We start from the raw sequence: 20,217 nt of genomic DNA, 5'->3' as shown, positions 1-20,217 counted from the left end.
GAGGAGTACTCTTTAGCATATGAACATCCTTTTGGAAACCTCCCTTTAAAAGAATTTTAAGTCTATTTATTTATTTGTTTATTGAAAGAGTGCAAACAGAAGTTGGTAGCTTGGGTAGCAGCAGAGACTGAGGGAAAGAGAACCTGAAGCAGGCTCTGTGCTGTCTGCTCAGAGTCCCATGTGGGACTTGAACTCAGGAACAGCCTTTAACTCAGGGACAGTGAGATCTTGACCTGAGCCAAAATGAAGAGTCGGAGGCTCAACCAACTAAGCCACCTAGGCGCCACCAGAAACCTCCCTTTTGCCCTTACTTCCCTCAATTCCATAGTATACAATCAGTCACTCCTCAGAACTGCAGTGCAGCTCTTTCTGCCAAAGAGTTCTGTCCTTATGCTTTAATTAAAGTCATCTTTTTGCTCCAAAGCGTTCTTAAGAAGTCTTTTCTGGCCTTCAGCTCCATCCCCGCCCCACCTCCCCCCGCCGCTCCACTCCAAAACCACATCAGAAACAGGCTAGAGAGGGTTTAGTACCAAGTGGTACTTGGAAAAAAACATGGGTTTGAAGTTAGGTAAGTCCAGGCGCTGCCATTAGTGTGTGACCCTTCAAGGTCCTTGAACCTCTTTCTCTGACCTGTTTCTTTTCTGGAGAAGGGCGCTAATATCTCCCTTTCTCATACAGCTCTTGTCGGTTCAACTCGGACTCTCCATGGCCCGCCTATGGCAGGTGGAGTGGTGGCGAGAGAACCCACGGGGAGACACTGCGGTAAGCGGCCGGTGCGCCAGGGGGCAAAGAGCTCCGCCCAGCGGGCATACAGTCGGGGCTTTCCATAAATATACTTTGTTTCCACTGGAGACAGACTAGGCCTCGACACCCCAAGTTCAGGCCGCCTACAAGTACCGCAGTGTGTCTCAAAAGCCGGAATTGAAACTCCGTAGCTCCCAGGGGTGCGGTACAATTGTGCCAGCCCACAGCAGGCGGGGCCGGAAGTCTTGGGCGGCTGCGGCCCGCGCCTGCGCACCGCCATCTTGCTCGGAAGAGACCGCCTCCTTCCCCGCCCAGGATCCGAAAACCGGGAGGCGGGGCTGTGCGTCGCAGCTGGCCGTGGCGGGGCCATGGCGAGCACGGAACCCAGTGGGCCCGGGATACGGACCTCTACCCCGGGACCCCGGCCGGGCGGGACCCCAGACTGCGCAGCGGGCGCCACAAGGCTGCCCTTCGAGCGAAGCGGCAGCGGAGTCCCCCGACTGGGGGAGCGGCCCCCGGCGATTGTGGAGAAGAGGGGGCCGTACATGGTGACTCGCGCGCCTTCCATTCAGGCCAAGCTGCGTGAGTGTGGCCCGGGGCGGGGGGGGGGGTGCGCTGTCTGGGGAGGGGGGCGTTACCTGGTCCCCTGGGCGGGCTCCGGAGGCCTACTGGGGATACCCAGCTCCCTCCTCGAAAATGTGTTCGGAGAGAGCGGGCTCCTGGCGTTTGGGAGGCACGGCGGAGTGGGGAATACCCCGCTAACCCGGGCCCTTTGACTTCCAGAGAAGCATCGAGACCTGGCCAAGGCCGTTCTGCGGAGAAAAGGCATGCTGGGGGCCTCGCCGAACCGCGCCGACTCTTCAGGGAAAAGGTCTCAGCAGACGCCATCTCCTCTGTGCCGGCAGTGTCCAGAAAAGGCCTTAGTCCTCACGCTGGGAGACAAGAGTTCTCACGCTTTTAGACCGAGCTAGTGATTCACCTGGCGCCAACCCATTTAGTTCACTGTTTTCAAATGGGAAGAGGAAGGACCTTGTCTTTTCCTTTAAGGCTGTGATGATGTCAGGGAAATGGCTTTGGAATAACAAGAGTTTGCCCGTGCTTAGGCTTGTTCACTGTCTGAGTGTCAAGCTAGGCAGGAACACAGTGGCTGGGGTCTCCAGGAGTGAAGTTAGCAGGGTGGGAACAATCAGTGCTGGATTTATTTTAACACAGTGGTAAACACTGAGGGCTGGAGGGGACCTTATCCAGTGCCTCTTATAGTTAAGAGCTAAAACTCAAGAGAGGTGAAGAGAGATCGGCCCAAGGACTTGCAGTTAAGTGAGGAGAGGGAGCTTTCCCAGGTTCTGGAAAAAGTAGGTGTGCTTTTTCTCTGGAGCAGTAGGGGGAGTGGTGTGGGGAACTGCATATTCCGAGGAGCTGTAGCAGGCACTGGTGGCTGTGTGTGTGACCAGGTAGAAGGCAGCAAGACAGTACTGCAGTCCATTCTTTTTCCATTAGAGCAGACTTTGGCTTTCCTCGTGAAATGTTGTGCTTCATCTATGCCTGGTCTCTTCCCCATCTCCCCTCAGGTCAGTGAAGTTTAACAAGGGCTACACTGCCCTTAGTCAGAGTCCAGATGAAAACCTGGTGTCCCTCGATTCTGACAGGTGAGTGCTGTCTTTGGAAATGTCCCTTGGGGAGTGATTGGGGTAAAACAGATCTCTTCCAAGACCCTTCGCGCCTGTTCCAGGGCTGTCTTCAGAGCATCGTCCCTTCCCAGGATAGCTTCAGTAGAGGACTCAGGCGATCATGCTGCTCTTGGATTTGGAGTGCCAACCTTGTTGGGTGGGGACTCATCCTCCCCTGTCATGTCTTCAGTGTTAGTGACAGTGGCCCTGTCCCTGCTTGAGCCCATGGAGAGAGCCAGTGGTACTCATGACTTGGGTTTGAGTTCTTCTCTGATGTGTGGTCTTGGTTTCACAAGGCCTGCAGACCCCCTTGCATGCTCTCCACAGGCATCCCCCTGAGCTGACTCTTTTCCTCTTCTCCTAGTGATGGGGAGCTGGAATCCAGATACTCCTCCGGGTATTCCTCTGCAGAGGCAAGTCCAGAGCGCCTTTCTGCACGGGGCCAGGCTGCAGGCAGCGTCACCGCCACTGCCAAATGCTTGTCTTGTGCCTGCTGTAGGCACGGCACTGTGCCTGACTTCCGGTCTGTTCTCCAATCTTCTACTCTGTCTTACTCCCCCAGCAGAGATATAGGTGTCCGAGGAGGGCTATTGAAAATCCAGTAGACCATAGACCCTTAGGCTGAAAAGCACTTCACAAGTCCTCTAGTGCAGGTGACCGCTTAGAAAAATCCCTTTGGGAGGTAGGAGAGAATTAAAAAAAAAAAAAAAAAAGAGTAACGGAATTCTCTTGATAAATCCCACCTAAGTGTTCACCAGCCTCTGCTTAAGTGCTTCTTGTAACTGAGTTCTGTCTCCAGGAGGCTTTGCTGCCTGCCCTGTCTCCAAAACACACACATACATAAACACATTCCTTTTTCAGGTAGCTCTTAGAGAAGTCTTATTGATTTGAAATGTCTCCTGCAGGCTGGACTCAGTGGTCCTAGGCCTGCCCTGGACCCAGGGTCACCCAGTAATTCTAGTGTCCCTTCCTTTGATTGCCTTTTATCAGCATTCCTGACTATCCTCCACCAAGCTCACTTTCTTCCAGGCCAAACAGCTTCTGTTCCTTCAGTTCCATCTATGGGAACTCAGACTGACATACTACTGGGCTGGGCTTTCTGGACGTTTCCAGAGTGACGGTCCCAGACACACAGACTGTGTCTGTTCTGCACGAGCAGCTTTCTGCCTTTATCAGATAGAGGTGAAGTGCTAGGGACATGATTGACTATAGGCCATGGTACTTTTTCCTTGTTCTCCTGGAAACCCTTGGCCACCCCCTGAGTTCCTGCCAAAGAAAACACAGGCACTCTGTAAATTTTATCCTTAAATATCTGGCTGCCTAACATTGTTAAACCTAAGAAAAGAAAAATGAGCCAAGAGTGAGAGAAAGTCCTATGCTGTTCCCAGTCTCCTGTTCCTCTCAGCAGGACTGGTAAGGCAAGGCAGACAGGTTCTGCTTTGCAGGGAAGGAGCTCTGCTGGCCTGGGAGGCTGACATGTCTAACCAGCAGTGCAGACAGCTGCTCCCCACCCCGTTTCAATGGAACTCATACTCTCTTCCACCCCATTGTTCTGGTATCATTGTACCATATTCTTCAGCCTTCATAGGAACCAGCCTAGGTTCCCAGTAGGAGTGGTCAGGCCATTGACTTCCAAACATAATTTGGAATCTGATATTTACATCAGATGCTTTGGGATTCTTTAGTGGGAACAGCTTCCCTGGGGGTTATTGACATTGCAGCCTGTACAGTATTGGCTCAGGGCACTTGGGGCCCCACACTGCTGGGCAAGGCGCAGGTAGAAAAAGGGGGCACTTCCTCACATAGTCCAGTGGTGTGTGGAAATGGTCTGAGGGTGGAGCATGAGCAGGAGGTTCTGGTAAGGGAATGTAGGTCTGCCTTTTGGGCAGCCGTTATTTCTGCTCTGCCGCCTGGCTTATAGTTCTCTCCTCTCGTGCTCTTAGCAGGTGAACCAGGATGTAAGCCGGCAGCTGCTCCAGGATGGGTATCACCTGGATGAGATTCCAGATGATGAGGACCTGGATCTCATCCCTCCCAAGCCTATGGCCTCGTCAACATGCTCCTGCTGCTGGTGCTGTCTTGGGGACTCTTCCTCCTGTACCCTCCAGTAGACATAAGCCCCTAAGATGCGCCCTGCTCACCATGCCTGCACAGCCCTGTTGGCCCTCTTAGGTCACAGAGTGCAGTGGGGACTGCTGTCAGCCTCAGAATCACTGGAGGCACTGACCCTCTGCAAAGGTCAGTGACCTATAGTTCTCCTTTCCCTGGTGCTTCTCAGGCCAGAGGCCCCCGTCTGGGCCATACGGTGATAGGTGGGATTCTGCAGTTTTCCTCTGCTGTTGGAGCAGAGTTTAGAGAAACCACCTTTATAAGAGCAGGGACAGGTGAATTCTGGTTCTTGTGGTCAGTGACAAAGCTGGCTGAGGAAAACTTGCAAATATCTCGACTGGTATTTGTCATGTTCTTTGGAGGGAGAGAGAGCTTTTGTGCCCAGACTACGCTGGATGGTGTTGTATGGAAGCAGAAAATAGCACTTTATGACTTTCGCTTCTGGAGTCCTTAAAAAAAGAATAACTATGTGGGACTGGTTTCAGAAATTCCACGTGCTCTCCTCCTCCTGGCTCCATGATGGGTAACATGCTAGACTCTCAAGAGACAAAGCATGGCCCTCTGGCCCTCTTCCCTTGTGCCTGCTTGCCTGCGACAGAGTACACAGCAGGTTGCTTGATGGCACAGCAGGATCAAGGCTTCCAGAATCCTGGACTCAGAGCATTCCCGGCTGGCTCAGACTGTCTGGGTGGTTGTAGTGACTGTGGTCAGCCCACCCCTAGTTAGAGAAAAATTGCTCCACTATGTACATATTTATTTATTTGTCTTTCCGTGGTGGCCATTCTCTGCCTTGTTCTCAGCTAGTTCTATATGCAGTCTTTGAGTGTAAAGGTCTGGTGAAGGGTCCGGAGCTCGCCCCCGAAGCCTGCAGGCTTGGGTTACCAGCAGAGGGAGCTGCAGGGAGTGGTCAGGTGCCTTCCTATTGAGCTTTTTGAACTTGGGACTAGCAGTGGGTGAGAAGCATAGTGGTACAGTTGTGAGGACTTTGATGTAGTCAGAGGCTCACAGGGTGGGGAGGAGGGACCCAAGCCAGCTTCTGAGCCCCTGCCTGCAGAGATAATAGGCCGTTGCAGAGGGTTTCCCTTTGTTCCAGCATCGGCCTCACAGGAGATTCAGAGGAATGGGCTTCACAGTAAACCTCTGGTGCCACCGCCATCAGAGTGAACAGATGGGATAGGCCTAATGTCCCCAGTGATCACACGCTCCCCACTCCAGGAGATCTTGCTATTCCAGTCCTCTTTTCAATGTTTTTTTTTTTTTCTTTTTTACCTCAGTTAGAGCCCTGGTGAGGATTGAATGAGAGTGGACACAGTTCCCAGCCTAAGGGATATGGTAGTCAGGATTGGGGTGTGGGCCCCACATGGGAAAGTGCCTGGTCTGTTGCTTCATTTGACATTCTGTGGCTTCTAAAGCTATGAGGAATGACATGGACTCTTGCTCAACCACATGAGGTGATCAGATGGCTGAGAAGGTCCTTATTTGTTAGATGTAATCTAGTAGCATCACAGCTGGGGGGTGATGGATCAGCAGCACCTCGAGTTAGGGTCTGGAGAATAGGGGACACATGCTCTCAGGAATGGAAAGGGCAGTGTCACAGGGGCCTCACATTCTGTGTTGTGTGAATGCCCGCAGGCATTTGGAGATGTGAGAACATCCTTATCTTGAGCCCCTTGCCCATCTACCAAGACTATTCAGGCCTTTCTGGTTTCTGCAGAGGGGCATGAAGAGAGGACTCCAGTGTAGGGCAGTGTAAAGAGACAGTGGTGGTAGCAGGAAACCTAGTGGGGGCCAGAAAGGGGCTGTGGAAGCCCAGTGAGGGGGGCACATTGCTGGGGGGGAATCGGTTAGGACAGGGTAGCTGAGCGTTTGGCAACGGCTGTGGTGAAGGCGGCAGGGCCCTAAGGTGGACCCCGAGCTGGTCGTTACTGTGAAACACTGCTGATGTATTTGCCTGCATCTGTTCCTGGAGAGCATGGTCCAGAGCTGGTTGACTCCATGTAGAAGGCATTACCTTTGTAGAAAATGTTTTGGGAATAGGGTAGCAAGGCAGGGGAGAAGCGGTCTGCGGTTGGGGCCAGAAGTCCCAGGCTAAAAGGTCACCAATAAAGGCATCAAGGTGCCTAGAGCCAAACTGCCTTAATTCAGAGTGCTGGATATTCTGCAGGTGACGGTGCCCTGGGGAGAGAGGGGTGTATTTGCACTTACCTTGCAGAGGGGAGCATGTGTATGGTGTTTACAGAGTACCCTACAGAACTCTTGGCTTAGGCTTCTGCAGCTCTGGAGGTTTCTAATAAACACAATAATGCTAGTAGTTGAGCTGTCTCTGTGTCGCAACGGGATTTTAAAGAAAGGCCTAGACCACACAGCCTTCTGAATTCTGAAATGAAGAAGTAGTGTAATAGCCCCAACTGTGACCGCTTCTCCTACGACCTCTTGTTCCTGCTGTTCCCAAGTGGGCATCATTTTCAGGCCTGTGTCTTGGAGACCCTCGAGGCCTTTGCACCACACTTCTCTTTAGATTGTGTTCCCTTTGACAGACCTTTTCTTCCAGGCCATCTTTGGTTTTTAGCTGAAGAAAATTTGGGGGCCAACCCCCCTCCTCCCAAACAAACAAAAACATAACAGATTGACCCGAACTTTTTTGAAGGTAGTTTCCTAGATTTCCATCGTGTAGGAGGTCTACTCTGGGCAGTAGCCCAGAAAGATCCTTTTGCCTGTCTAAACGCTTACTCCACAGGAAGGAGCCAATAGCCAGGGTCTCTGCATAGCCTGAGGTGACAGGATCAAGGACTGCAGCCAGGTACTTCAGTGGCAGGACAAACAGCTGTGCCACCTCTACAGACTAAAGGGTAGGCATGGGAAGAGTGGACGCCCTCTGGACTTCCCGCTAGTTTAGAAAAAATAGCTTAGGTTTCTCTTCACAACACAAATTGGATCACCCAGGCCCCAAATCCCTGCATGTACAGTGACTTGAATGTGCTCTAGAGAAGTGGCTGACAAACTCTGAAGGGCCAGTCAATATGTCTGGCATCGCAGGCCATATAGTCCGGTGCATCTACTCAGTTTTGCTGCCATGGCCTGAAAGCTGGGTAGCATGTAAATGACCAGTGTGGCGGGTCCAGCCTGATGGCCTTCCACATATGCAGGACACGAGGCCCGCCTGCAAGCTCCGCTTCTAAGGCTGAAGCCAGGTGCCCTGCCTATAAAAGGGCTCTGAAATCCAGCCTACCCACCACAGGGAGCTCTTAGAAGGCAGAAATTAAAGCAAAAACCGCACATCCAGGAAAGGCTCTATCAGCCCACCTCAGGGACTGGAACGCTAAAGGCTGACTACATCACAGCTTCAACACAAATGATCTTTAATTACTTTGACAGAGTCAGGGTGACAATGAGTAATGTAAGTCCACAGGCCTACTCTTTGCATTTGAGGAAATGGACAGTCCCAGGGCCAGAACCCTGTTCTTAGAAATTAGTCACCTTTCCTCTTGCTGTGAGTGATGCTGAGATAATAGGCTTTACCAGCCTGCCTAACAGGCCAGAACAGAGCTGCTGCCTCCTGCCTTGAGGAGAGCCTGGCTCAGGTACGGTGAGACTACAAGGGGAGTGCCAGCTCTGAGTTCTCACCAGGGTCCTTCTTTCCAAGAGAAAGATGCTTTGTCTTAGGCTTGCTCAGGAGTCACCACCTTCAAGTTCCCTACTCTACCCCCAACCCCTCGCTCTTCCAGGACCCCCCCAATTCCAGAACAGCGGAGGGGTTTGAGCTGGGCCTGAGAGAGGCTGGCTGGGATTTAGGACTGTCAGGGGAGAGCCAGAGAGGCTGTGGTCTCTACAGCAGGCAGCAGGCCCGGAACATCAGCAGGTCATCAGGCACAGTGAGCTTCAGTGAGACACTTTGATTGGCCCCGATGAAAAGCACCCCTCCACGCTGCAGGGGGATTGGGGTCTGGGCTGTGGGAGTGCTGGCTGTCACTCTTCCCTGTACTATCAGTAGGATGCTGGCCGAGTCCACTGCCAAGACCTTGTATTCAGTGATGGAGCCAGGGACCTGGGCAGAAAGAAACTGTAAGATGATGCACTTCATTTTCTGTTCCTGTCGGCTCATGGTGGGCCCAGGACAACCCCAAAGACGGTGAGAAGAGAGCTCTGCCACCTTCTTCCCCATTGCTCAGGCTCTCGCCAGCAGGAGGGCCACTTCTGGTCTCTGGTACAAAGAGGCATGGGTAGGCCCTGTGGCTATGCGTCCCCTACCCCCCATCAAGTGAGCTTAACAGAAGGGAAACCCAGCCCCAGGTGTACTCCACATTGTGGCCCTTGCCAGGCTTTCTGTTTTTCTTTCTTTTTTAATGTTTATTTTGGAGAGAGGGCATGAGCAGCGGTGGGGGGCAGAGAGAGACAGAATCTGAAGCAGTCCTTTGCACACTGTCTGTGCAAAGCCCGATGTGGGGCATGAACCCACAAACCATGAGATCACCACCTAAGCTGAAGTCCGATGCTCAACTGACTGAGCCACCCAGGTGTCTCTTGCCAGGCTTTTTCATGCCACACAAGGATACCCACCACAGCTGCTACCACCCCCACCCTCCCCACTCACCTCCATCTTCATGACGGTGAAGTCTGGCACAGGGGGGTTATAGATAGAGAGGTAGGGGTCTTCTTGACTCCGTGTTGGAAGAAAGAGCCTATCCTTGCTGGGGGTATAGTTGAGCATTTCACACAGAGTTGGCACATCGATGAACTTGGGTGTCAGGCCAGCACGGACAGTATTGTCTGAACACGCCATGCACTCCACACAGTCTGAGGACAGACAGTTGCCATGCACTAACCTGATGAAGGATGCCTTGGAGTCAGGCTCTCCAGGGCTGGGCCTCCTAAACTGAGGGCTGTGAACCCCCTGTAGAGTTGGGTAAAAATGTGTGAAATGCATAATTTGGGAGAATGGCCTAAGATATGTGAGACCAAAAGCAGGTGGCAGGTCACCTGCATAGTGTCAGTCACATTAGCTCCTGAGGGAGTCCCAAACCTCCCCAGACTCTATTCTACCATGGAATCCTGTCTGAGTGGATAAATAGCCAAAGGTCAAAATGTGACACCTTTCTGTGGCAATATATTTTCACATAAAAATCTCTGGATAAACAGACATGGAAAGAGGTATGATGATACAGGGGAGAAACAGCAGCCTTGATCCAATCTAGCCTGGGTTCAAATTGTTAACGGCCCATGCACACAGGCTTAGCATGAGAGTATTGGGACCTCACGGGGTTGGTGTGAAGACTCAAGCCATAACACTCAGCTGGCATCCCCCATCCCTACTGGCTACTTCCCCACCCTCCTCCAGAATCCTGGGAGATCAGAGCTGGATGGGACCTTAAAGGTGTCTGCTTGACCGCCACCTCCACCTTTTATCTGGATGAGGAAGCAAGGCTTCGTAGTGAGACTCACTGCTAAAATGTTCATCAGGGGCGCCTGAGTGGCTCAGTAGGTGGAACATGCAACTTTTGACCTTGGGGTTGTGAGTTTGAGCCCCACATTGGGTGAAGAGATTACTTAAAATCTTTAAAAAGTGGCTTACCTCCTTTCAGGTAGGCGTGGGGCACATTGGCCTCCAGAAACATGGCCTCTCCTGGTTTCAGGGTAAGCAGGTTCAGGAAGTAGATGGCAAAGCATCCAATATCACCTGGATACTGCTGATGCAGCCACAGCAGAAGCTCCCCATTGATGTCCTCCATGTTGTTTCCAGCAGCCACTGAGGGTCACAGAGGGCCCCAGGGCCATTTAGGAACCCTCAGTGGTCTTCACAGCCCCACAACAGCCAGCAAATCCTGGGGGAGTCCCTACTCACAGAAATCTAGAAACTATAGGGTATGTTTGCCTGTCTATATCCCCACCCTTTGTGGGCTGGCCTTCCTTGATCTTCCAACCCACAGAGGCGCCATTTTCCCTGTTCTGACCATCTGTACACTTAGCATTCCCCTAGCCATTGAGAGGGCTAAGGTCTGGGGCCAGATAATCCATTGTTGTGGAGGCTATCCTGTGCATTGCAGGACGTTTAGCAGCATCCTTGGCCTCTACCCACAAGATAGCACTAGCACTCCAATCCGTATTTTGAAACAAAAAATGCTCTAGACAATTGCCAGTGTCCCCTAATTAAGAACCACTGCTGTAGCATCTCCATCTACTTAAGGGATAACCCAAGAATTCCATGTGGAGTGACCAACTGTCCCAGCTGGCCCAGGCCTGCCCCTTCCACAGCACTGAAAGTACTCTGTCTCAGAAAAAGTCCCAGGCAAATCAAGATGGTTGATCACCTCAGACAGCAAGAGGCAGAGTGTGCCCAGGGCCACGAATGTGTCCTGGAGACTGACCAGGGGAGGGAGAGCTCAGCCTGGGCTAGATGTGAGGGAAGGCTTGGACACTGGAGGTGGGGAGGGTGGGGAGATGAGATTTCTTGAGTGTGCAGAGAAGGGGGGAGGGCAGGAGTAAATGAAAGCTGAGTGTGTCAGTGCTACAGTGAAGAAACCAGCTGGTCTAGATTGGAGGGGGGTTCTGAGCCTTCATACAGAGACATGCTGAATGCCTGTTCTGCGCTAAGCCCTGGGAGCAGTCTCAAGGAGCACATTCCTGGCCTGGAGAAAACCCCAGTTGTAACAAGTGTGCCTGTGGTGATATAGACTCACAGGTGCCACACCTCACATAGGAACAGGGTGCCCTGGGAGCTCCCGGCAAGAGTGTTCCATTTTGCCATGAGTGCAAGAAACCCTAAAGGGGAGGCATGCCAGCAGAGACAACCCCAAAAACAAAAGAACTCAACAAAAACAGTATGCTTGGGTAAGGTAGTTCCCTGTGGCTCGGAGGTGACAGGAGGCATGTGTTGTAGAGAGAGAGCCAGATGACTCTGGAGTCATCTAGAGAAGGGGCTGGGGCCTCATCCGCATGTGCCACATAAGTTTGGGGCTGGAATCCATCTGCTTGTCCTGATCTCCAGACCCAAGTGTGACAGCCACACCCATCACAGTCATTTCCAGAACTCTCCTTAGTTAGCACAAGGTTGGGCACAGATCAGCTACTTAAGGAAATATATCTGTCTATATTTATATCTGTATAATTTTTAAAAAGATCTGATTGAAAGCTCTGAGCTTAAGGCCTTTGCAGAAGAGAGGAATGAGGGTCCCCCTGTGGCCCTTTCCTGCTTCCTAGCCCCAAAGTATAAATCCATCCACAGAGAACAGCTGTAGGGCTTGGAAATCTAAGACGTAGGTAGAAAGTCCTCCAGGCCATTCTGTCTCCAGCCGTCTAGAGACAAGAGCCAGTTAAGAAGCAGCACTCTACCTAGGGCCCTGCTCCCCAAAGACTAGGAGAGAAACAGTTACTAACAGGTCACTTAAGTCCTCTCAGGCCTATTTTGGTGCTGTCCTTCGAGCAGAGGGGTTGAGAACCCCGTCTTCACTGCCTGGTGCCCAGGCTGGGGCAGTGCAGGCCAGGGCACTGCACCCGGGCCTACAACACCCACCTTGCTGGGAGACCCGCTTCACCAACAGGTTGAGCTGCTCCACCACCACCTTCTTCTCGCTCTTCATCAGCTGAGAGAAGCAGCTCCGCAGAGCGGAGGCCACACACTGGGAGTCACGGCTCAGGCTCTGCTTCAGCTGTTCGGCTGCGTTATCTCCAATTAGAAACTGGAACTCGGGCACTTCTGCAGGAAGGGCCAGGTCAGGGCCCGTATCAGGAATGGCAAGGCGGAATCCGCAGAAGTGGGAAGTCAGAAAAAGCCTCCCTATCCCATCCCTAATCAAGGATCCAGGCAGTGAAAACCGGCCACCAGCCCTAGGAACCACATGTGAGCCTGGTCTCACAGGTCTCCAGTGGCTTTAAGGACTCAGAGGGCCAATCAGCCCCTCAAGTCCTGGAATACCTGGCCTTTATTCGCTGCCACTATTCCAGCTCTGCCCTTGGTTTGCCCATGCACCCTAGGCCCAGTTCTCAGTATTTTGCCCCTTACTTGTCAGGAATGTCACAATTTCCGCAACTGGCCGGAAACCACATAAGCCCTGGAAGGAGGTGAGGGCGATGGCCATCTCTGGCTTATGGTTGGCATCGGGGTAGTGCTGTGGAGCCTGGAGGTGCAATTTCTCTGCCAGCTCCTGTGGGATGGCCAGGGCAAGTGGAGGATGGTCAAGATGCAGTCATCACCTAGCAGGACACCAGTTCCACCCAGCCCTTGCTCTCTACACTCCCTGGTCGCCAGACAGCAGTGGCTTCATGCTTTTGGCAATGAACCCAGTCAGGGCATAAAGCAGAAACTCAGGGCCTGGACTGTGAATCAGGAAAAGCCAAAACCAAGTCAAGCTCAGACACTAACAAGCTATGCGACTTTGGTTAAATCCCTCTTTTCTGGGTCTGACTCTGCCCATGTAGAAATGAGAAATTTGTACAGACAAATGCCTAAGAGTTGAGGCAATAGCTAGGCTGCCTGTCTTGCCCTGGATGGCGAACTTTCCGAAAGAGCCAGGTGGGAAAACAGCAGATAGAGTAGTTCTGGCTGCATGGGGGGAACCCAGGAAAGAGCATGGAGAAACTCCCTGGGCACAGGCTGGTCAGCTGTCCACTTAGACTTAGCTGCCAGCATGTGTCACCAGCCTCTGGCCTTCCAGAGCTAAATTGGGAGTCATCAGGCCTGGATTTAGCTTTGGGCCAGAGTGAGGCATGTGGGTGGAGTAAAAGCACTAGTAAAAGTAGTGGGAGGGCCTTGACCTGAGTTCTTCTGTACCCCGACCTCTGCACTCCACTCCAGTCCTGTACCTTGTTAGGGTGTGCTTGGATGGACAGGGCAGTTTCAACCGAGAGCACTTTGAAGAGAAAGGGCAGCTTGCCATTAAAGGTGTCCTTGACCTTTGCACCCAAGCAGTCCTGGTTCTCAGCAATCCACTGGCCTAGGGTCTTCTGTGAGATTCGATTGTCAAGGATCTTGGCATCTCCCCGGGGATGGCACCCCATCCACAACTGGAAAAACAGAAAACTTGGGAGGGCAAGAGGAAGAACCTGACACCACCAACTTGAATCCTGAGACAGGCCTCCCAGGCCTGGGTATACATGCTCATGTCACCAAAGATATACAGGAAGGCAGCAGACCCTAGCATACCAGGAGTAAGGAGACCCAATTAAGGTTCTGCCTCCAACCAGCTGTGGAAGCCTAGGTTAGTTATTTCCGGTCTCTTGGTCTCAATTTTCTCCTCGGTTAAATCAGAATGACACTGGCACTGTCAAGGTCACTGAAAATCTCTATCAAATGGCTCTGAGAAGGGTTAACATTCATTATTCCAATCTCAGAAGTAGAGGCCCTTCTATACTTTGGCTTTATCTCACCTAAATGGGCACGAAAAATACAGGTTAGTTATTAAAATGTAAAAGTCAAAGGTTTTTATGTTTTTTTAATTAAAAATTTTTTTTAATGTTTATTATTTATTTTTGAGAGATGGAGAGAGATAGCGTGAGCAGGGGAGGGTTAGAGAGAGAGGGAGACACAGTATCTGAAGCAGGCTCCAGGCTCTGAGCTAGCTGTCAGCACAGAGCTCGATGTGGGGCTCAAACCCACGAACCGTGAGATCATGACCTGAGCTGAAGCCGGACACTTACCCTACTGAGCCACCCAGGCACCCCATTTTTTTAAATTTCTTGAGAGACAGAGGAGAGACAGTGTGAGCCGGGGAGGGTCAGAGAGAAAGGGAGACACAGAATCTGAACCTGAGCTGAAGCCGGACACTTAACGGACTGAGCTACCCAGGTGTCCCAAAGTAAAAGTTTTAATTGTCAAAGAGGGCTGAATTAAAATTCAGTAAGTGCTGAGAGTTTTGGGGGGAAAAGGAAGATACCAGAAATTCCTGCCTATAATGACAAAACCTCTCTTCTTTTGGTGCTACCATCTGGATTCAGCGCCTGCCCAGATCTGAAGAGCCAAGAGGGCCTCCACCCTCTTTGCTGCCTCCCTCTCCCAGCTGACCCAAACGATTTGCCCCAGACCCTCTGAATGGAGGAATCCCTTGATTTCACCTGCTAGTAAAGTCAAACACAGCCCAAAGCTCACCTCTGCATATGGCTTGTCCTCTGAGATCTGGGCCAGTGAGTCACTGCTGGCCAGCAGCTGAGCCACTTCACTGTTGGAACCCATCTTCCCCCAGGCATACTGCTGCACCACACCGGAAAGTGGGAATACTGGGGGCACAGACAGTGGGTCAGCCTCCACTCCACTCCTGAGGCCTGACCTACTGTGTTGGGGAAATTGGACACGAGCTGAGGGCTTTGCTGGGGGATAAAGTCACATAAGGGGTTTGTAAGTCGTTAGTTTAGACCCTTCGCAGGCCTCGATGTTCCTATCTGTAAAGCGGGCGGTAAGGCTTTTCTGCAGACGTGAGTCAGGAGTTGCGCTGAGGAGACGAGCAGGGAGCAAGATGAACCTATTACACAGCATCCCGTCTCGAAGTGACCCATGCGCGCGGCCCCTCCCCTCAAGACCTTCCTTCGAGCACTGAAATGGCTCAATCCCCCCATCGCAGGTGTTCCCACCTCTACCCAGAGCTCATTCATCCTTCCGCGGAGCGGCAAGACTGGGTTCAACCTGGTATCATCAGGTCGGGAAGGGACCCCGCGACGCGACAGTCCCCTCCCCCACTGTCCTCGGCACCCGACAGCCCACCTTGCTGAACTGCCATTCTCGCGGTCCCGGACCTGGCTTCTGGCACGTATGCCCTTTCCGGCAGCACCCGCGACGCCCCTGAGCCCAGAGCTTCCTGGGAAATGTAGTTCCTCGAGTGCCTCCTCAGAAGGCCGCGTGCCCGGTGTGACCACTAGGAGCCCTCTGAAAGCTTCTCACACCCTCCAGCGATCAGCAGCCCAGCCCCCTCGCAATCTTAGGTCTCAGAATTCATTCATTCGGTCCTTCACAGGACACAGATTTACTGAGAACCGGCAAAATATCACGGGCTGTTCTAAGGGCTGGTGATAATACAAGAACAAGATAAGGTTCCCTATCCCTTTGTAGAGCTTACATTCTGGTGAAGGGAAGATGGGCCAATAGGTATAAAAAGTAAATCATATAGTATGTTGAGAGATAAGTGCTACAAAAATTGGAGGTGGGAGTGGGAAGCATTTTGCAGAATTTAAAATATTGTCTAGGAAAGTCTTATTGAGGAGATGAGGTTGGAGCACAGACTTGGAGGTGAGGAGGACTATTCTGGCGAAGAAACTGCTTGAGCAAAGACTCTATGGTGGGAACATGGGAATGTGTTATAGTCTGGAGTAAATAGCAGAGAGGCCAATGTGGCTGGAACAGTGAGCATGCCGGAGGGAGGGGGTAGGTGGTAAGAGTGAAGTGGTCATAAAGGAAAGGCAGTGCGCAGAACTCTGCAGGCTATTGTGAGAACTTCAGGTTTTACTGAGTAGCTCAGTCAGTAGCAAAGAATTTCTGTGATCGAAGAAGGGACACATTGATGCTTGATGATGTTAAATGTCACAGGCAAAGCCCTTAGCCCATCTGAACCTCGGTTTCTTCCTCTATAAGATGGATAGAATAATGCCAACCTGGCAGGTATGTTGGAAGGTGAGATGGGATGATGTGGGATGCAGGAAGGTAGTCAGTGCTCAATTCTCCTCTGATCGACCCTGCCTCAAGTACTGCAGGACACAAAACCCCAGCCCCTCCTGGAGGCTGAGCTGCTCACATGTCACACACGAGGAAGTCAGGGAGCTCTGCATAGTGAAGGCTGGGCTGGGCCTTGTTTGTGGAGTGATTTTACTAAATCATGGGGCGCCTGGATGGCTCAGTCGGTTAGGCGTCTGACTTCGGCTCAGGTCATGATCTCACAGTTGGTGAGTTCGAGCCCCGTGCCAGGCTCTGTGCTGACAGCTCAGAGCCTGGAGCCTGCTTCGCATTCTGTGTGTCCTCTCTCTCTCTGCCTCTCCCCCACTCACACTCTCTCTCTCAAAAATAAATAAACATTAATAACTAACAACTAAGTAAATAAATAAAATCCTATGGAAAAAGCCTCTGATACCCTGACCTCACTCAGCAGCCCAGGAGGAGGGCAGCCACCTGAGGCACCTGGAATGAGGGGCTACAGTACTGACTCTGCTCCCCTCCAACTAATTCCCCCAGCTTATACATCACAGGCCCAGGGGAATGAGGGGGTGCTGTTTTCTCTGCCCAGCTGTGGACATTGACCTCTCCTGGAGTCCTCTGGCTCAGATAAATCAGCTTGCATTTCAAAGGAAGTTTTACCATACACTAAGGAATAATAAAATGGCAAACACAAGAATCCTACAAACAGCACATCTCACATACCTCCTACCTTTGAATACCTCTCCTTCACCTCTTTCCTGCTCCTCCAGCCTTATGAAACTTCCAGTGTAAGAATGAGGGATTCGTTTAGGGAGGGGGGTGTGGGGGTGGAGTGTGTTCTTGGAGCCCTTCCCCCATTACTACCACTGAAGCCAGAGTTGGAGTCATTCCTTCATAGTATCTCTGCACCAGAAACAAGAACTTAGATCTTTGGGACAGATAGAGCCCCACCCCACTCCACCTTCCTTACAGAAAAATCTATCTGCAAGGGAAACTAGTATATTTGGAGAGCCTAGAACCTTTCACCTTTACCTCTTGCTTGTCTATCTCTAGTAGAACTGATCATCTAGTGATGATCTGCTTTCTTTTCTCTTCTTCCTGCTAGACCTTATATCTCATTCAGCTTCACATTTCTGCCAGTACCCAGCTATAGCTCAAGCTATAACAGCAGCTAACAGTTTGTTTTGCTATGTACTAAATACTGTGCTAAGCCCTTTTTGAGAATTGTCTTACTTCATTCTCAACATAGCCTATGAGATAGGTTGTGCTCTTAGCCCCATTTTAGAGATGAGAAAGAGGTCTTGGAGGAGTGAAGTAACTGTTCTAAGAGTATAGAGTTCCAATATGCTAGACCTCTTCCCCTGTTGAATAAGTGAATGAGTAAATAGTGGCATGATGTCTCTTTCACAGAGAAGTGGACAGTTCCCACCCAAAGTCTTTAGAGACAGATGGGTAGGCAGGCTCCACATTGGTGATATCAGGTCCATTCTTTCTTCATCAGCCCAGCATTGTAGTAGGCTGGGAGACAAAGAGGAAGCAGGCTCCCCTCATGCTGTGTGGACTGCTCTTTCAGGCTGCAGACAGCAAAGATCGCTATGCAGCCTATGATGTGATATAATGAGTTCCTAAAACTTTTGTAATGTCCTAAGCAATAAAAGCACTAGGGACATCTTTTGTTTCAATATTTTGCCTTTGACCCTAGTTCCTGACACGGAGCCCCTAAATCCCTTGGAATTTCCCGGGTGACCACAGCATCTTTGGTCCTAAGGAGGCAACTCTTAGTGGGCTCCTGGATAGCTTCAGGATGGATGACCAAGCCATGAGTAGAAGCTTGGGATCTTCAGCCCTACCTCTCTCATCCTCTGTCCCCTGGGGAGGGGAGAGAGGAGGGATTAAATTAACAATCAAGCATGCCTATATGATGAAGCCTCCATTAAAAAAAAATACCCCTTAAGTAAAGGGTTTGGAGAACTTGTGGGTAGGTGATCACATCCATGTGCCAGGAGGGTGACACACCCCAATGTATCTCTTCAACTTGTTAATCTATATATCCTTTATCATACAATAAAGCAGTAAATGTTCCCGGAGTTCTGGAAGCCATTCTAGCAAATTATTGAACCTAATGAGGGGGTCATGAGAACCCTGGTTTGTAGAAGTACAAGTGACAACCTGGGGCTTGGGACTGGCATCTGAAGTGGGGGCAATCTTCGGGGGGACTGAGCCCTAATTTCACCTGTGGGTTCTGATGTTAACTCCAGGTAGACAGTGTCCAAACTGAAATGAGTGATGCCAAGCTAGTGCCAGAGAATTGTTTAATGTAGGGAAAAGAAAACCCACATGTCTGGTTACAGAAGTGTTTTGTACAAATATTAAAGGAGAAACCCAAGAGTTTTTCTCTATACTGACCTCGGACGGGGGGTTTGGGGATAGATAGTTTTTAACGGCATACAAATATGTATTCTTTTGCTTTCTCTTGCTTGAGGAAATTTCCATGGAGAAAAGTTGAACAGGGCCTTAAAGGATAGTTGGAATTTAGGCAGGAAAGAGGAAGGTAAGAAAAGTGAATGATAGTGAGAATAAATATTTACTAAATTCTTATCATGTGTTTGGTACACTGCTAGTGCCAGAAATATAACTGAGCAGAGCAGACCCTATTCCTGCCCTTCTGGAGCTTCCAGTCTAGTGGGAGGGCTAGACATAAACAAATAACCACCTATACAAGTGTATACTTAAAATCTGCAGTTCGTACTGTGAAACAAAGCTATAGGGTAATATAAGCATTTGTTGTGGGGGAAGGAGCTGATCTAACCTATTCAGTAGAGAGGCTGCTCCTGAAAAAGAGGCCTCTGAGTTTGGATAAAAGGATAAATTGGGGTTAACTAGTTATGGACGATAAAGGCCAGGCAGAGGCCCCCAGGCAGGGGGAAGTAAGGAATGTTTAAGGAAATTAAAAGCCACTAGGAGGGCTGGAATCTATGAGGGTGGGGACAGGAAGGAGTGGGAAGAATAGATAGGTGGGGGCAGATCCTATAGGACCTAGAGGCCGCACCAAGAATTTGGGCCTTTATGGAAAATAAGTGAATGAGTTTAAGCAGGAAGGTTTATAATAACATATTACTTTAGAGGGATATTTGTATAATGATATTTTAAATAAACAATTTTATTTATGATATTTTATAATATCTTGTCCCCTTTATTATTTTTTTTAATGTTTATTTTTTCTTTTTGAGAGAGAGACAGAGACAGAGCAATGGGGGGGGGGGATGGTGCAGAGAAAAGAGGGAGACTCAGAATCCAAAGCAGATTCCAGGCTTTGAGCTGTCAGCAGAGCCCGACCAAACTCATAAACTTCGAGATCACGACCTGAGCTGAAGTCTGACACTTAACTGACAGAGCCACCCAGGCTCCCCTATTTTGACCCCTTTAAAGAGATCTCTGGTTACAACATGAACGACTGTAGACCAATTAGCAGCTCTGTATCAGTCCAGGGGAGGGAATGACAGTGGCTGGATTTGATGGCAGCAGAGGTGAACAAAGCAGAAAGTATGAAGAAAGAAGGGTAGTCGGAAGTGAATCAGCCATCTTCCCCATGGCTGATGGTTCAGTTGTTGAAATTCCTCATACAGGAACAAATGCTTGATGCCCTGATTCAAATTCCAGCTCAGGTCCTAATCCTGTCTCTGGGCTCAGGGATCCTCAACCCTTAAATGATAAAATTTGACAACAGGGGGCAAGACCTAAAAACAGCCAAGAATCAGGACTTGTGTGGTGATGAGGGCAAATTGAGGGCAAAGTATAGGTTAACAGCAACCCCTCTTCCCAGGTGGAATCTGTGTGATATTCCTTGGACACTCCTGGCTACCCAAGAACAAAGGTAAGGGATTTAAGTACTTGCCATGGTGATGTGGAGAACCTAGGCAAATGAAAAATTAAATTCCCTTACTGTCTACAGTCCATTGAGACAAGTCCTTGAAACTGGCAGAATGACCTCCTTCTAGGAACTCAGCTGCTTTGATAATGACACTTTGCTAGGGGCAAAAGGGCCTGTAAATCTACTTTAGCATATAAAAATTCCTTTGAAAACTTCCT

The 20,217-nt window shown here is 50.5% G+C and overlaps 2 protein-coding genes across 7 annotated transcripts; one reads left to right on the top strand and one right to left on the bottom strand.

Moving 5' to 3' along the window:
• Window positions 1-1,051: 1,051 nt before the first annotated feature.
• FAM219B (family with sequence similarity 219 member B) lies at window positions 1,052-6,831 on the top strand. 4 transcript variants are annotated; one of them, XM_029950692.1, is made up of 5 exons: window positions 1,052-1,326; window positions 1,528-1,615; window positions 2,313-2,390; window positions 2,776-2,934; window positions 4,355-4,443. In XM_029950692.1, exons 1-5 carry the CDS (start codon window positions 1,113-1,115, stop codon window positions 4,359-4,361), a joined length of 546 nt encoding a protein of 181 aa, XP_029806552.1. In that variant the 5' UTR covers window positions 1,052-1,112; the 3' UTR covers window positions 4,362-4,443. The 4 variants fall into 4 exon arrangements, with proteins under 4 accessions (XP_029806552.1, XP_029806553.1, XP_029806551.1 ...); XM_029950693.1 differs by having other exon boundaries at window positions 4,358-4,424; XM_029950691.1 differs by having other exon boundaries at window positions 1,053-1,326; window positions 2,776-2,824; window positions 4,358-6,831.
• Window positions 6,832-7,862: 1,031 nt separating this feature from the next.
• Window positions 7,863-15,296, bottom strand: MPI (mannose phosphate isomerase). 3 transcript variants are annotated; one of them, XM_029950688.1, is made up of 8 exons: window positions 15,208-15,296; window positions 14,599-14,726; window positions 13,317-13,517; window positions 12,517-12,658; window positions 12,028-12,210; window positions 10,090-10,263; window positions 9,112-9,314; window positions 7,863-8,565 (listed from the first exon to the last, which is right to left on the bottom strand). In XM_029950688.1, the coding sequence occupies exons 1-8, from the start codon at window positions 15,221-15,223 to the stop codon at window positions 8,347-8,349; spliced, it is 1,266 nt and encodes a 421-aa protein (XP_029806548.1). In that variant the 5' UTR covers window positions 15,224-15,296; the 3' UTR covers window positions 7,863-8,346. The 3 variants fall into 3 exon arrangements, with proteins under 3 accessions (XP_029806548.1, XP_029806549.1, XP_029806547.1); XM_029950689.1 differs by having other exon boundaries at window positions 13,317-13,533; window positions 15,208-15,273; XM_029950687.1 differs by lacking the exon at window positions 15,208-15,296 and having other exon boundaries at window positions 13,317-13,457; window positions 14,599-14,808.
• Between the last annotated feature and the right edge of the window lie 4,921 nt (window positions 15,297-20,217).

This window comes from Suricata suricatta, chromosome 9 (assembly GCF_006229205.1).
Source record: "Suricata suricatta isolate VVHF042 chromosome 9, meerkat_22Aug2017_6uvM2_HiC, whole genome shotgun sequence".
In the NCBI taxonomy this organism is placed as follows: Eukaryota; Metazoa; Chordata; class Mammalia; order Carnivora; family Herpestidae; genus Suricata; species Suricata suricatta.
This window is presented reverse-complemented; position numbering and strand designations above follow the sequence as displayed.

What these genes read in the sequence shown, in the direction of transcription:
- FAM219B (XM_029950690.1), top strand. Translation starts at nt 1,113, where the DNA reads ATGGCGAGCACGGAACCCAGTGGGCCCGGGATACGGACCTCTACCCCG. An exon ending in GCCGACTCTTCAGGGAAAAG is followed by an intron (nt 1,616 to 2,312) that starts GTCTCAGCAGAC and finishes ATCTCCCCTCAG; the next exon opens with GTCAGTGAAGTTTAACAAGG. An exon ending in GTGTCCCTCGATTCTGACAG is followed by an intron (nt 2,391 to 2,775) that starts GTGAGTGCTGTC and finishes CTCTTCTCCTAG; the next exon opens with TGATGGGGAGCTGGAATCCA.
- MPI (XM_029950688.1), bottom strand. An exon ending in AATTGTGACATTCCTGACAA is followed by an intron (nt 12,211 to 12,516) that starts GTAAGGGGCAAA and finishes CCCTTCCTGCAG; the next exon opens with AAGTGCCCGAGTTCCAGTTT. An exon ending in TCACCGTCATGAAGATGGAG is followed by an intron (nt 8,566 to 9,111) that starts GTGAGTGGGGAG and finishes CTTTCTGCCCAG; the next exon opens with GTCCCTGGCTCCATCACTGA.